The sequence below is a fragment of the Diceros bicornis genome, chromosome 22 (assembly GCF_020826845.1).
Source record: "Diceros bicornis minor isolate mBicDic1 chromosome 22, mDicBic1.mat.cur, whole genome shotgun sequence".
Taxonomy (NCBI): Eukaryota; Metazoa; Chordata; class Mammalia; order Perissodactyla; family Rhinocerotidae; genus Diceros; species Diceros bicornis.
In genome coordinates, this window is record NC_080761.1 from 17,618,290 (window position 1) to 17,634,863 (window position 16,574).

At 41.0% G+C, this 16,574-nt stretch overlaps 1 protein-coding gene across 1 annotated transcript; it reads left to right on the top strand.

The window, feature by feature from the left end:
• The first annotated feature begins 1,467 nt into the window (after positions 1-1,467).
• On the top strand, positions 1,468-10,065 carry RFK (riboflavin kinase). The gene is made up of 4 exons (XM_058565626.1): positions 1,468-1,648; positions 2,514-2,665; positions 7,097-7,199; positions 8,209-10,065. The coding sequence occupies exons 1-4, from the start codon at positions 1,567-1,569 to the stop codon at positions 8,337-8,339; spliced, it is 468 nt and encodes a 155-aa protein (XP_058421609.1). The 5' UTR covers positions 1,468-1,566; the 3' UTR covers positions 8,340-10,065.
• The last annotated feature ends 6,509 nt before the right edge of the window (positions 10,066-16,574 follow it).

Genomic DNA, 16,574 nt, shown 5'->3' on the forward strand with positions numbered 1-16,574 from the left:
GAGTTTCTCAACAAATGGCAGAGGCCTTTCACCTTAAATAGATTTAGATAAAGACAAAGGAGGATGTTGGGGGTGGGGTAGGAGATAGCTATGGGAGATTACCAGAAAGCACAGCAATCAAAGGTATGCAGATTTAAGTCCTCTCCTGTACCGTTAAGAGTTTCCAGAGATAAGGTCATTTCCCGCTCTTCCCAGGACAGAGAGGGAGATACCTTTACAAATGTAAATGTTTGGTAAACAGAACTTTGATAAGAATGGGCTTAGTGAGGACCATGCCAATCTGTCCATACCCACAGTTAAATTCCTTTAGAGAGCTGGTGGGGGAGGTGAAATGTGTGTCAGAGAAAATCATCACGGTAAAGAGACATATTTTGGGGTGGCCAATTTTGATCTCCCACACAGCATATAATTTTAACATTGGGTGAGCATTATCAGTTACATACCTGTAAGGTAGAAGGAAAGGGACTGCAAAGTCTGGACAGAATTTCACACACATATATAGAGAAAGGTAACAGAGAACAACTCAACCTTCTTTCTCAAGAACAACACAAGAAGATGCACCTTGTGATTGACTCATGTACACCTTGTGAGTGACCCTTGAGCTACTTCCCAAGATCATGTTTACAGTTCCAAGGGTCACATGGCCCACGAATTTCCACTGCAGTAGAGATGAAGCCTTTCACCGGTTTATTAAATTCTCAAGGAGACACCTCCCGAGGGTGTGTAGTAGGCAGCCGCATCCCTCCTCCAAGAAAACTGCATCATTGTAACCTTCCACTAGCCACTGGGGTTGCCGAGTTACATACAGACCAGGACCTGCTCCCCTGGAGCTTACATTCTGATAAACTTAAACCGTGGTCAAGTAGTCTGCGGGAGAGGGGAGCCACTTCCGGTAGGTAGTCGGGAAAAGCCTCCATGAAGAGGTGATCTCTGAGCCGGAATTTGGAGCTTTAGTAAAAGGTTAAGGAGTGCATGAGTAACGAATGACGATCAACCTAGCTGTTGCCAAGAGGTTAAAGAACGTCTCTCTTTGGCGTCAGGACCATGATGAAAGGAGGAAGGGAAAAGAAACAGGATTATCCGAGAACAGTGCTTCCACAGCCCCTACGCTGAAAAGCAGCTTGCCGCCCGGTTCTCAAGCCTGGGGCCAGAAGAACACCAGGCAGCAGCCGACGTGCTGCTCGGGCCGCGGCTGGGGGCGGGGCTACGGAAGCCGAGCGGCCACCAGGTCGTTGGGCCGCGGAAGTGTGCGCAGGCGCGTGGCGCTCCGTGAGCCGGGGCCCTCCCACGCCGGCCCGCCCCCGCCGCGCTTCCGCCCGCACACGCAGAGACTTCGGGCGTCGCCGCCGGTCCCGGGACAGAGAAGCAATCTCTGGACTGGCCGGCAGGTTTTGTTGGGTCAGCGGCGTGAGAGGCCCTCCGGGGCGTGTTGTCCGCACCGCCCGGCCCGTTGTGCTCCCGCCCGCTCGGCCGACTCGCCCGTGTCCCCCGGCTGGTCCGGGGGGTGCGGGCACCGCCTCGACGGCGGCCCCGCCAGACGCGCGTGCCGGCGAGGCGGACGGCGTCATGAGGCAACTGCCGTACTTCTGCCGCGGCCAAGTGGTGAGGGGCTTCGGGCGCGGCTCCAAGCAGCTGGGCATCCCCACAGGTGAGCGCCGGCGGCCAGGGCCGGGTCACGGGGAGCGGAGACATCAGCCGGGGACCCGGGGCCGGGTCGTGGGGCGGCGGGTGGAGGTGACACCCACCCCGCCGCCCGCTTCCTGCTCTGTTGAGGCGGAGGACCTTCGGTCGGGCCGAGGGCGCTCGTCCGTGCCCGGGGCTCCGACCCACCGGGAACCAGGCTTGAGGGGAGGGGAGGGCGGGAAGCCGGAGCTGAGTTTCGGGGCCCCCCTTCCCCGCTTCGCTATCCAGCCCTGATCGAGCTACCAAGCCTGGCACGCAGCTTGCCCTTTAGAAAACGTAATGTGGGCCAGATTGGCTAAATTCTCAAGCCCAGTGTAAGATTTTCTTTTCCTGCAATGTGTTATTAGCAGTCGAACGAGGACCAAATATCTTTTTTAGTCTGTCTACATTAGTTGTAGTAGTCAGGGCCTGATCGTATGCATAATTAATCTTTAAAAATACACACAGGGCTGCCCCTAGTCTTGGAGCTTGTGCCTAAGCATGTGCATTTCGAAAATAAGAGACTTTTCAAGAGATTCCGAACCTCCTTAAGAAAGAGCAGGTCTGAAAAATCCAGCTGTTCATGCACCTGTTTTCTTCTCCTATCTCGAGAGTGTGTGTGTTTTTGGAGAGCTTTATACACTTAACTAGAACCTGGTGCCTTGTTCCTAACCTATCCACGTGAAGAGAAAGAAGTCCGAGCCAGATTATGGAATGATGGGATTGATAGTCAGAGACAAGGTCCTAGGAATCTTGTGAGCACAATGATTTAGACTAGCCTTGCGTGCGATTTTTATGAATATTTAATATGAAACTCTTAGCACTCAAGAGTATTTACTTTTGTTTTTTAGCTAACTTTCCTGAACAAGTAGTAGATAATCTCCCAGCTGATATATCCACTGGCATTTATTATGGTTGGGCCAGTGTTGGAAGTGGAGATGTCCATAAGATGGTGGTGAGCATAGGATGGAACCCATACTACAAGAATACGAAGAAGTCCATGGTAAGAACTGTAGTTAGCTCTGTAACTGAAAATGGGATGATGATTTAGGGTAATATGCAGTATTAGATGCACATAGAACTCATCAGTGGTAATCACACATATCCAAATTCTAGAATTTTTGGCAGTGTGGTTAAAGGATTTAAAAGTGAAGTATTTAGTTACTATTTGAATGGAATAACTTTTTCCATCCTTTACTTTTGATCTATGTGTGTCTTTGGATCTAAAGTGAGTGTCTTATGGGCTGGCCTGGTGGCTTGGCGGCTGGGTGCACGAGCTCCGCTCCCGGCGACCCGGGTTCAGATCCTGGGCCCGCACGGACGCGTCCCTTCTCCGGCCAAGCTGAGGCCGCGTCCCACATACAGCAACTAGAAGGATGCGCAACTATGACATACAGCTATCTACTGGGGCTTTCGGGAAGAAAAAAAGAGGAGGATTGGAAATAGATGTTAGCTGAGAGCTGGTCTTCCTCAGCAAAAAGAGGAGGATTAGCATGGATGTTAGCTCAGGGCTGATCTTCCTCACAAAAAAAGAAATAAAGAAATAGAGTGAGTGTCTTGTAAAGGGGTATAATTTGATCATGTTTTTTTAATCCATTCTGCTAATCTCTGCCTTTTGGTTGGAGAATTTAATCCATTTACCTTTAAACTAGTTACTGATAAGGAGGGACTTCTGTTTTGCTATTTGTTTTCTATATGCCTTATAGCTTTTTCTGTCAGTCATTTCCTCCATTACTGCCTTTTGTGTTTACTTGATTTTTTTTGCAGTGACATACTTTGATTTCCCTTCTCATTTCCTTTTTTGTGTTTTCTGTAGATATTTTCTTTGTGGTTATGATGGTGATTGCATTTAACATCCTAACCTTATAAAAATCTAATTTGAATTTATACCAACTTAACTTTAATAAAATAGAAAAACTCACAAATGTCATCTTGATATATTGTGTGCCCAGAACAGATTAATAATTTTTGTGCATTTATCTTTGAAATCATGTAGAAAATAAAAATGGAGTTATAAACCCAAATGACAATACAATTAATAAATTACAATAATATTAATTTTTATAACTGCCCGTGTATTTACCTTTACTGGAGATAAAAAGTGAAGTATTTAAGATGATGTTTCATAAAATTGAGCTTGCCACAGTTAATGTAGTTCATTCCCCCTTTAATTACTTGGTCACCTTGTTAAGAGTGAACTTCTTACTACATGGATGGTGCTTTCTGATAAAATTGCAAGGTGAAGCTTTTTTTCTCTTTTAAACCACTTTGATGGTATGCTCTTCTGCTCTTTTCACAGGACCCACATGACTTAAGGGCCTAATCTGCTAGATATGGCTGAATCTTTTTATCAGCTCAAGTGTGTGGCAAAAACAGTTATAGTTGATATAAATTTCATCCTCTTTAAAGAGTTTATAGAAGAAAAGTGTGTCACAGTTGGAAAACCATGGGGCTAAGTGCTCTATAAGCAATAGAAATGGCCCAGAACAACTTAATGTCACACGCAATATTTCTCTTATTTTGAGTATTAAGGATGTGAAAATTATTTGTTGGAGTAGATAAGGGAAAGAATTAATGAAAGAACACAAAATATTTTTCTGTAGAATGAAGGAGGGAATGAGGGGAGGGAAGGATATCCCATGACTAATTTTTCCTTATTAGCTACTCAGATAACAGAACTGTTACTATAGAGCCAGTTAAGGAATGCCTTAAAATTCCTTCCATAGTAAGGACAAAATTTTCTATTGGTAGGAGGTTCATGCTTTTCAAAGTTTTTCTTTTTTTTGCCAACAACACACATCTATGATGTGCTTGTTCAAGTCTTTTTCCCTTTTTAAAAATTAGATTGGCTATCTTATTGACTTAAAGAAATTCTTAATATATTCTAGATCCAATTCCTTTCTTGGAACTGTGTGTTGCAAATAATTTCTCCCACTGTGTTGCTTTTTTTTATTTATTTCAGTTAATGGAATGGTGTCTTTTGAAGAATACAGGTTTTTAATTTTAATGCAATTCATCATTTTTCTTTTATGGTTAGTGGTTTTTATATTCTATTTAAGAAACCTTTGCCTACTCCAAAGTCATTAAGATATTCATCTATGTTTTCTTTTAAAAACTAATTGTCTTAACTTTTCACATCACATTGATTTTTGAGCGTGATGTGAAGTAGGGGTCAAAATTAATTTTTTTCCATATGGATATTGACCTAGCCCATTTACTGAAAATACTATCCTCTCCTGACAGCACTGCAGTGTCACCTTGGTCATAAATCAAGTGACTTTATATGTGTGAGTGTCCAAAGTACACTCATACATGCTTGGTCTCCTAGTCTATCCTTGGCCATTACGACATTGTCTTAATTTCCATACCATAGCTTTAATAGATCTTGATATCTGATCGTATAAGTCCTTCAGTTTTCTTTTCAAGATTTTCTTGGATGATTTTAGCCTTTGACATTTCCATATAAATTTTACAATCACTTGTCAGTTTCCATGATTGAAAAAAAAAAACCTGCTAGGATTTTGGTTGGGATAGGATTGAATCTGTAGATCAATTTAGGGAGAGTAGACATCTTTACCTTTTCTCTCTATAATGTTTTGTAATGATCAGTGTCGAGGTCTTACATATCTTAGTTTCCTTTTTATTATTCAAAATTTTACTGAAAAGAAAGAATGCAAGTCAAGTATATTGGTTCGTGGTACAAAGCAATGGGACACCTTGTGTCTTTTGGCTCAAACCCCTCAATTACAGATGAGAAAACTGAGCCCCAGAGGGGGTAGGTGTGCCATTAGCCGAGTATGGAAGCCCAGACTTGTTTCTTAACTCAGCGCTCTTCCTACAGCACTGCCCTGCTTCTCTTAAACACTCTGAATTTAGCATAGTATGTAATTTCAGCTCTTCTATACACAATTTTAGATTTAGTAATCTAACAAAACCAAAGCTCTAATAAGAGCTATATTATAAAGAACTAAGTCCTGTTTCTAATAGCTAATATATTTTTTTTCTTTTAAGTTGTTTAAATCAGGGTTCTTTTTTTTTTAATGGGCTTCATTAAATCCATAAATCCCATTAAGTTGTATGCAAAGTTTTACATAGGGACACTTGGAGAGATCTCTGTTTTGTTTTTTTTGTCAGAAAGATTGGCCCTGAGCTAACATCTGTTGACAACCCTCCTCTTTTTTTTTGCTGAGGAAGATTGGCCCTGGGCTAACATCCGTGCCCATCTTCCTCTACTTTATACGGGATGCTGCCACAGCATGGCTTGATAAGCGGTGCGTAGGTCAGTGCCCGGGGTTCCGAACCCACAAATCTCGGGCTGCTGAAGTGGAGCATGCGAACTTAACCATTATGCCACCGGGCTGGCCCTGGAGAGATCCCATTTTAATGACCTAAAAGGATCATGATCCTCCCCCCAACAAACCAAAAAGGTTATGAAAGACTAGGTTATTTTATTTTTTTAAAAGAGGAAATAAAACTCACCTTAATCTAAAAGTCTCGTGTGATATTTCCTTCCTATTTTTGGTCTGAATGCAGATTTTCATGTTTGATTTCTCATTAATTATAAGTTGCTCATATTATCTCTTTATTGGTGTCATTAGTCTGACTGATCTAGCTATACTATTAGCTGATTTGTAATAGACGCCTCAGTTTTAAGGATCACTTCGTAGATTAGATTTTCTTAAGTCATACACTTTAAAATACATCTTTAGTCTCAAGGTACATGTTTCTAAATTGTCTAAACCTCTCCATTTCCAGTGCCACATCCTAGTCCAGCCTCAGCCGTCTTCTATATCTGTTTGTTCTCTTCGTTGGTTTTTCTGCCTTTTGGACTCAGATTTGTTCTTTAACATTCAGAGTGGGTTAACATTCAGAGTCCAGAGCATCTTCTACTTCCTGCACCATTTTGCTTCAACACGTCCTGTACCCGTTTGTCACATCATTCCTTGGTCAGGAACCTGCATTGACTCTTCTGACCCCATATCAGTCTTCAGCTCTGCCTAACCCTCAAAGATGCTGTAACGTGGTGTGTGTCAGAGACGCATAGATCCTGATTAACCTCAGAACTAGTTCTGTCAGTAGTAACATCTCGTAATACTTTGCTCATTCCCTCTTTGGTGGCTGTGCTCAGTTTTTTCGCCTCTATAAGGCTCTTGGTTGCTTTGGTTGCATATTAGTTTTTCTGTAAACAGCAAATCGTACCGTATTTGTGGTACAACATCTACCTTAGTTATAAACTGTACATGTAAGGTCAGGGGCAGGCAGAGGAATGATGGAAGAATTCAGGAAAAACTGCCCTTAGATTTTAACTTCTCTTTAAACATTTAATGAAGGTTAATTGTTTCATTTAAATTATTCCACCGTAAACCTGAAGATATATTTCAAATTTCAGGCGCTCTAATCTGATGGTAATCTTTTTAACATTTCTTGACTGTAGGAGACTCATATCATACATACCTTCAAAGAGGACTTCTATGGGGAAATCCTCAATGTGGCCATCGTTGGCTACCTCAGACCAGAAAAGAACTTTGATTCTTTAGGTAAGTTCTTATTTAGATCTTAAATATTACTGCAGCTGCCTCTACTCTTTCTCACTAGTAATAACCATGGCAGGACAGATAATATTTGAGCATTTAATATGTGCCAGGTACTGTTTTAAGTGCCTTACATGAATTAGCTCATTTCATCCTCACAACTGTTTGAGGAATTATTCTGCCCATTTCACAGATGAGGAAGTTGGCACAGAGAGGTTAAATAATTTGCCCAGGGTCACATAGTAAGATTCAAACCCAGCAGGCTGGCTGCCTCCCTCCAACAGTATGAAGTTAATCTTTATTTCTTTTTGATATTTTAAGGAACAAGTAAGAATTAATACTGTGATGAATAATGGATGCAGTGCTTGAAGTGTAAGAAACAGTAAATCAGAACATTTGAAATGAATGGTATCAAGTATCTTAGTGTATGTGATAGGGTTTTTTTGTGTGTGTGTGAGGAGATCAGCCCTGTGCTAACATCTGCCAATCCTCCTCTTTTTTTGCTGAGGAAGACTGGCCCTGGGCTAACATCCGTGCCCATCTTCCTCCACTTTATATGGGATACCGGCACAGCATGGCTTGCCAAGCGGTGCATTGGTGCGCGACCAGGATCCGAACTGGCAAACCCCGGGCCGCCGCAGTGGAGCACGCATACTTAACCACTTGCGCTACCGGGCCGGCCCCTGTATGTGATAGTTTTAATTCTACTGTAGAGTTTCTTTTACAAGTGTAAATCCTGAAGAGAATTGATAGTGAATATTTGTTTCTTCCATCTGGTGTTTGCAATGTATCTTTTTTTGCTATTGCCTTTCTCTGAGAAATTGCAAGAAGATTAGGGCCATCTTGTGTGTACACTGACTTCTGCTGGAGTCTGGAAGAAGGGATGGGACATTTACAGGGCGTGTACCCCATGCTAGAGACACTGCAGTCCGGGGGTTTGCAGGAGGCTGCGCACAGGAGCAGTGGGGAGTCCAGCAGCGGTTTCTGATCATCTTCTGGTGTGTTCTCTCTGCAGAAGCACTTATCTCAGCAATTCAAGGTGATATTGAGGAAGCTAAGAAACGACTGGATTTACCAGAACATTTGAAAGTCAAAGACAACAGTTTCTTCCAGGGTCCTAAAAGCAAAATAATGAATGGCCACTGATGAAAAATTATCTTATTTATTCATTCACTGTTTTCTAGTATTTTACTGCTCATAACTGTGCAATCTCATGTTAGTTCTATTTTAAAAATCAGACATTTTCCTAGACCTGTGGATTAGTTTAAACAGTACAGTGTAGTTACCATATTATGCTTCAACTGTTCAATTAAACCCATCATGCTACAGTGCTAAAAAGATTCATTTTAAAAATCAAGATTTTTTTTAATGTAATATATTGATTAAAATATATCACTAGAAAGGTCTTAAGTGTCTTACAATGGAAATGAAATGTATATAATTGTGGGTAAAAAGGCAAGTCACTAGTTTGAGACAAGTACGATAATTCTTATGGTAAAAGACTAGCGTGTCTGTACTTGTATGGTGTGTGCTGCTCAACAGAGAAGGTTGTAAGTGTCACTGGATTAAACAGGTTTGATAGTTTATGATAAACCTCAGAGGGAAAATCAAGACTTTGTATTTGTGATATTTTGTGCATTACTATATTATTACAGACATGAAGACTTCGAAATTTCATTTTAATTAGTCATTTCCTTAATGGGGTCAGATCATTATTCTGTGTTCCATTTTTGTTACAGCCGCCTCAGTTCTAATTGGTCTAGACTCCCTCTCCCTTCATTTTTTTGTCTTTTAAAGCAGTAAAATGAGTGTTTTTTAAATCTCTGGGTCTCATTGTATAACACTTCTGTATTCTTTTAAGAGTAGATATACTTCAACATTTTTCTTGACTTTGGTTCTTTTTTCCTTTAAACAATTGTCAGTGTCAGTTTTTTTTCTGTTTAGAATAGCCTACAACTGTACACTTACAAAAGATTGTATCTGTATCTACCATTCCATCCCTACACTATATGAACAGTGATTAAGTGCAGATATCTATTGCATTTTAGAAAAAACCCAAAAACTTCATCTTTAGGGTTCCTCAAAGATTAAATGAACACATAGCAGTTCATTTAAGTATACCAGTTTCTTAGAGAACACAAAATACTTGTTTCCCCCAGGGAAACTATTTAAGATCCAGTTAAACTATGAAGTAGAAAGTTGTTTATTTTTAATGTCATCATTGTTCCTGAGCAAATGTAAACTGTTGAGCTGTGTACGCACAATGTAATTTAATGCTAAAGAGCGCTTGTAGCTGGGAGGAAAGGCATAAATAATAAAGTTTTAGTTAAATAATCTTCATACTATGCACTTTTTCCTCCTACAGACTACTAAGAAGTGATTTTTGGCCACTTGAGACTTTTGTTTATATGGGCAGAAAGTTGAAATGTTTGGGTATTTAGGAAATTAGGATTACGATTGTGTGGGCCCCCTGAAACAGTACATTGCATTATTGTTTACTTTAGTGCCAGATTTGATGGCAGGATACAGGGGCAGAAATATGTAGGAGGTAATTTGAAAGATAAACTTATTATAAGTCATTTTTCCCTAGTCTGCATAAATGAATTAGTTGATTTTTAACAAAAATATAAAGTATTTAGAAAAACATCTAAAGCTCATGTTGGAGAAGGGGGAAACATGGGTAAATTGAGTTAGATGGTTTTACTTTTTGGTGTATGAATTTATGGCAAACAATGTAGTATGAGTCTTTTTCATTTCTTTATAAAAATACTTCAAAAATGTAATTTAATGTTAGAAATCCTATACTTGAAAGAAACCTCAGTTATTAGTGGCTTTATGAAACAAAGTTAAAAACAAACATGGAAAGTAAAAACAGTTTGGTGTTTGTTTGAATAGCTTGCTAATTATGTCCTCATTAAGTGTGTGAAAGTTCTGTGATACTGTCACCTTAACTATTGTTAAATAGCTATCACTTGAAAATAATATAGTATGTGCTTTAGGAGTTAATATGTCTACATTTTTTAAAGTTTTGTAATAAGTACTTATGCATTATAAGAAATTACAGTAGTATCATTTTTGATTAGTCTGAATGTTTTCAGGCGTTGAAATCCATCTTGACTGAATCATGTTCCTCTTTCCCTGTGTCAGCTGGAATCTTTGTATAAGATCCTAATTTGTTGGCTGATGCTTCCTTTCAGGTGCGTTAAGAGGCCTGACTAGCAGGTCACGGGTGGCAGCTGTAGGGAGAACCTGGCATGCGGTGGTGGTTCTACAGCCAAAAGCCTTGCCTGAAGGGCCCGTTTCTTATGCCTGCGGCACAGTGACAGGTTTGTTTGGAGAGTGTTCACAGGGCGTCAGGACTCTCAAAAGGCCACTTTCTGACGGTGAGGGTCCCCATTACAGCTTGGAGTTACAAGAGCCAGAGGAGTATAAGTGGGTCAGAGTTCCCTTCCGTGACTTGCTCCCCAACAGTGCTCTGTAACATTCGTGACTTGTGCCACCAACCCCGTAGCAGTGACCCGGCCCTCTTGCCTGTCTCTCTCTAGCCAGAAACGCACAGCTGCTCTTGCACACTCATCTCCAGTGCTCTCAGCTGTGGAGGCCTGAAAGCCTGCAGTCAGGGCTGGCATGTAACAGGGTTCTGATCGGGGAGATGGAAGCGGACTGCTTGGGATTTGTGAGGACGGTTTTGCTTTCCTGGTGAGAGTGCTAGCCTGTTCCTGTTCCCCTCTTACCTGGAAAATGGGTGTAAGGCTGATAGAGGAGCATCAATCTGACCTTCAGAGACTGAGCTAGGAAATAAATGCACCCTGTAAAAAGAGATAGCTTTGAAAGCAACAGTTGGCAGAAACAAATTATAGAAAAAGCTCTATGAAGATGACAGCTACAGGGATTATCAGATATAGAATCTGAAATGACTTTAATACGTGTAAAGAAAAGAGTCAAAATGGCAAAATAACAAGGTTCTATAAAAATTGGGCAGATTTGAGAATTGTCAAAATAACAATGAAAAAATAATTGAAATTAAAAACTCAATGGATTTGTGACAACATGGATGGACATTGAGGGTATAATGCAAAGTGAAATAAGTCAGAGGGAGAAGGTCAAATACCATATGATTTCCTTCATTAAGTAGTAGATAATAACAACAATAAACAAACACATAGGGACAGAGATTGGATTGGTGGTTACCAGAGGGGAAGGGGGGAGGGTGGAGGGTGAAAGGGATAATTCGGTACATGTGTGTGGTGATGGGTTGTAATTAGTATTTTGGTGGTGAACATGATGTAATCTATGCAGAAATAGAAGTACAATGATGTACACCTGAAACTTTTACAATGTTATAAACCAATGTTACTGCAATAAACAAAAAATTAAAAAAAAAAAAAATGGATGGGTTAAGTACAGATCAGACACAGAATTGGCGAACTGTGAGACCTGACGAAGGCTATGACTGTGCTGTCATGTGCCTATTGTCTGTCATTCCAGATTCACCTTCCATACTCTGTGATGTGGCTGTGACTTGACATTTCTTTGACAGTTGGCTTCCTTTTGGGTCAGGCCACATGTGGAGTTTGAGCCCCAGCTTGTGTCCCAGGCAGCTCAGTTAGTCCTTGGAGCTCCCCTGTGCTTCTTTCCCCTGTTCCTGAGTGTGTTTAGAATAGATACATTCTATCTGACAACTGACAGACTGCCCACTTTAGTTCCCTGACAGTAATAAGGGCCAAGTAGAAGTCAGAATAGTAAACCAAATCAATGCTACATGGAGAAATTACAGAGACCGGCGTCAAAAATCCCAAAAGATTGAGGGTAAAGGCTCCCATCATATCTGTTCAGACTGGACAGAAATCTGCTGGATCTTGGAGGACTGCTTTATCATAAACTAATCAGGTGATGGCCTCCACTGCAGCTGTTGTCCAGGATATAGAAAATGTCTCAACAGATTTCCAAGGATTGGTATAAAGAACGCACTGATCACAACACAATACTTTAAAAATACAAAAATATCACAAGGGAAAGCGATGTTGAATGATCATATGCAACATGAAAAAATTAATGGGATGCAGCTAGTGCTTTCCTCAAAAGATTTATAGCTTTAAATACATGTTAGGTAAGAAAGATGATCTAAGCTTTAACCTCAAGCTAGAAAAAGAACAGCGAAAGAAACCAGACAAGGAAAGAGTACATACTGTATAATTCTGTATAAATTTTAATAAGCAAAACTATAGCAAAAAAGGTCCGAATGGTTCCTCAGGACAGGGGTCACTTGGGAGGGTCATGAAAGCTGTTGGGTGTTTTCATCTCACTGTCTTATTTCTAGAGCTGGGTGATGGTTATGGTTGCATAGTGTTCTCACTTTGTGAAAATTCATCAGGCTTTATACTTGTGCACAGACAAGACAATGTTCTGTATAGGTCCGTGGTGAATATCTTTCATGTGGTCATAAGAATTACAACATTGAATTTTTATAAAACAAAATAGATCTATTAGAAGGATGAGGAGATGGGAAGTGTGCAGGGGCAGCGATAGAAAGGAAGAGTTTGGAAAAGAAATGCTCGTTTTCCGTTAGTGGGCAATGAGTAGGTAGATGTGCAACCTGAAAACAGAAGCAGCAGCAATGTAGGCATCTCCCTTAGAGACAGAGAGACGAACATTAAACCACTGAGACGGTGGAAATTACTTCTGAGAAGTAGGAAATGGGGTGTGATGGGGGCAAACAAATTAATATTTCTTTTTCTTACTATGTCTTGTTGAATAATTTGATTCCTTAAATTATTTGCAGGTATTTCTTAATGAAAATAAAAATCAGCCTTGGAAAAGTTAATTATATATTTAGAGGGTGTTCAAAAAGTTGGGAAACCTAGGACAAACTTATTTTTCAAGAGTATATTATATTTTCAAATTACATGATCAGTATGTTTTTGTTCAATTTCCAAACACCTTTTCAGGTAAAGTACCCCTAAATGTATTGAGTCCAACTAGTAATCTGGAAAAAAAAAACACACACATTATAAAGCAGCACTGTCCAATAGAACTTTCTGCTATGAGGATAATGTTCCATTTCTTCACTCTCCAATAATTACTTGCTATAGCCACATATGCCTAGTGCCTATTGTATTATTAGACAATTCAACTATAGAGGATCTAAAAAGTCTAGAAGCGCAGGAGAAAGTGTATTTACTATTTTTCAGATTAACAATTGGATCCATTGTTTTAATTTTGAGGTAATTTATCTGAAAATGCATTGAGCATATTTCTTGAAAATAGAACTAACTGTTTAAGTTGATTGTTTCCCAACTTTTTGGATAACTATGTATGATACTCTTTCCTCCTACTTAGTTTGCTATTCTTTTAACAATTGCTCATTTATTTTCAGCCATTGTTTCCCACACAAGCATTTAAGTCTAAAAATCTCCCCCTGCCTACTACAGGTTGACCAGCTGGCGTGTGGACTCAGCCACTTGTAAAGGGAGTGAGCCGCCTGGCATTTGCATCTCAGGGTGGCTTTCCTGATCACCTTCCTATACACAGTCACCTTCTCTTAAACACCTCGATGGATTGCATTATTCAGTTAGGTTGAAAGGCATTTAACAGAGGGAGATGGATATATTTGAGTGGTGGTCATGATGTATGAGTTTACATACCAACCCCGCAATGGTCTCTTCACAGCAGCCCCCCACAGACTCCAGAGTCTGGTATTTTTATAATCGCCTTAGCTCTCTGACTTAGAATGTATGCTTCTAGAGGCCTTGGACTGTATTTTCAACCCCCAGCACCTATGTAAAGAAAGTGCTTTGTCTGCAGTTGTACATTCATTGGAAATAAATGTATCTGTGATGTTGGGGCCTTAATTCAGCAACAGAATTAGAGAAAGCTTCACTGGGAACCCAGCTCGTGGGACAAATAATTTTTAAACCTGGCTTTGCCTCCCTCAGCTCTGTTTTTCTTTTTAAATTAATTATTTTATTGTAACATTGGTTTATAACATTATATAAATTTCAGGTGTACATATTTCGATTTTTGTGTAGATTACGTCATGTTCCCCACCCAAAGACTAATTACCATCCATCACCGTACACATGTACCCAGTCACCCCTTTTCCCTCCTGCCTCCCCCCTTCCCCTCTGGTAACCACCAATCTATGTATCTATGTGTGTGTGTGTTGTTTTTATCTTCTATGATAAAATCTTCTATGAGTGAGATCATTCAGTATTTGGTTTTCTCCTTTCTCCATCTGACTTATTTCACCTTCAGCTCCATTTCATTCTCCAAGGCAAAATCTCCCGTGGATGAAACCTCTAGGGCTGAATTTTGTTATCTGTTGAGGCCTACCTAAAGTCATTATGATGGGTATTAAATAATTTCTTGTATTTTTCTTATAGAAAATTTGTGACTTACTAGAATTTTGTGTTATTTGTAATCCTTCATGAACTAATATTTTTAAGGATACAATAAAAATTACGAGAAAAAGGGTCGCACACTTGGATGTCTTAGCAATGTCAAAATGCTATGAAAGATTGCAAATGCTCTCAGTTTTGGTAACAGACAGCTCATAGGCCAGCAGCAGTCACACTTCGGGTGGCCCTGTTCTAGAGGCCTTCAGCTTTCCATTTGAGCTAAAGCAGGGTTGACAAATCATTTTGTAAAGGGCCAGACAGTGAATTCCAAAGCAAGAAAGCCATCACAGACAATGCGTAGTCAACGGGTGTGGCTTTGTGTCAAGCTTTCATTTATGAGGCAGCAGGCCTGTGATTTGCCAACTCCTGAGTTAGAGGAATTTTTTTTCAACCTTTGTTGTGGCATAGTGAGGTAGTAACCCTTTTCCTAATTACCATGCAGGTTTTATGATTTGTGTACACATGTAATTTTGAAGTACAGGTGTTAAAATTGGGGGAGCATAGGTATGGATTTAAAGTGGTGCTGGCATCTTCAAATCCGGAGTGTTCAGGTGAATTGAAAATGTTTACTGTTCTAGTTGGAGGTGTAGGTGAACACAAGATGCCAGCGCTGGGTGGGAACTGAATGTTGCTGTCCTCCCCAAATTCATATGTTGAAGTCCTAACCCCCAGTGTGATGGTGTTAGGAGGCGGGGGCTTGGGGAGGTGATTAGGGTGTGAGGGAGGAGCCTCATGAATGGGACTAGCGCCTTTATAAAGGAGACCCCAGGAGCTGCCTCGCTGTCTTTTCACCATGTGAGGATCCAGTGAGAAGTTGGCAGTCTACATCCCGGAAGAGGGCTCTCGCCACAACTCGACTGTGCTGGCACCCTGATCTTGGACTTCCAGCCTTCAGAACCGTGAGAAATAAATTTCTGTCATCTAAAAGTCACCCAGCCTCGTGCATTTTGGTTTAGTAGCCTAAACAGACTAAGACAGGAGCCCTGATGGGAAACTTTGAATAGATGACCTTTTCCTTCCCTCCCCTCCCTCCTTTTCCCTCTCTTTCACCCTCTCCTTCCCTACCCCTCTGTCTTCTCCCACTCTCCTCTTCTCTTTTCTCTCTAATGGAAACAGGTATGAGCAGTTCAGCTGGGAGTGAAGAAGATGCCAACAAAGAAGTCATCTATAAAATATTTGTAATTTTCTCTTTGGAACTAGATTCGAGATCTCAAATTGCCTGCCTCCAGTTTATTGGTCTTAATGGAGTTTCTTAGATCAGTACTCTAAACCAGTTCTAGTTCCCTGGATTACCCAGGACCGGAGGGAGGACAGAGCTTGGGGGACGGGGTGTGGGAAAGGGGTGGTGCCAGTCCCTGCACAGTTAGGAGTCTTGAGGGGTCACTATTGCTGTCTATAGTGGAGCTGCATCTTAGGAAGGGCTTAGGTTGTAAAGTCAGCAAGTGTGGCCAAAAGGCAGATATGGAAGTCAAAACTACCCATGAAAACTTGTCTTTAAATTGCTAAGGGTCAGCTTTGGTGGCCTAGTGGTTAAGGTCAGTGCACTCTGCTTCAGCGGCCTGGGTTTGGTTCCGGGTGTGGACCTACACCACCCGGTCTGTCAACGGCCATACTGTGACAGCGGCTCACATTCAAAAAGAGGAAGATTAGCAGTGGATGTTAGCTCAGGGTGAATCTTCCTCAGCAAAAAAATAATAAAGATTTGCTAAAACCTGGGTCTTTTGAAGCTCAAACCTAAGATTTAATTCTTTTGTGTTTCTTTGCATTTTGGCTAAGGCCTCCTTATTCTGGGACAGTAGAGGCCTTGGTTGAGTTTGAACAGGCAAGGATAACTGAACAAATAAGAGAATCTTACTAGGGCCGGCCTGGTGATATAGTGGTTAAGTTTGCACACTCCGCTTCAGTGGCTCAGGGTTCGTGGACTTGGATCCCAGGTTCAGACCCACACACCGCTCATCAAGCCATGCTGTGGCGACATACCATA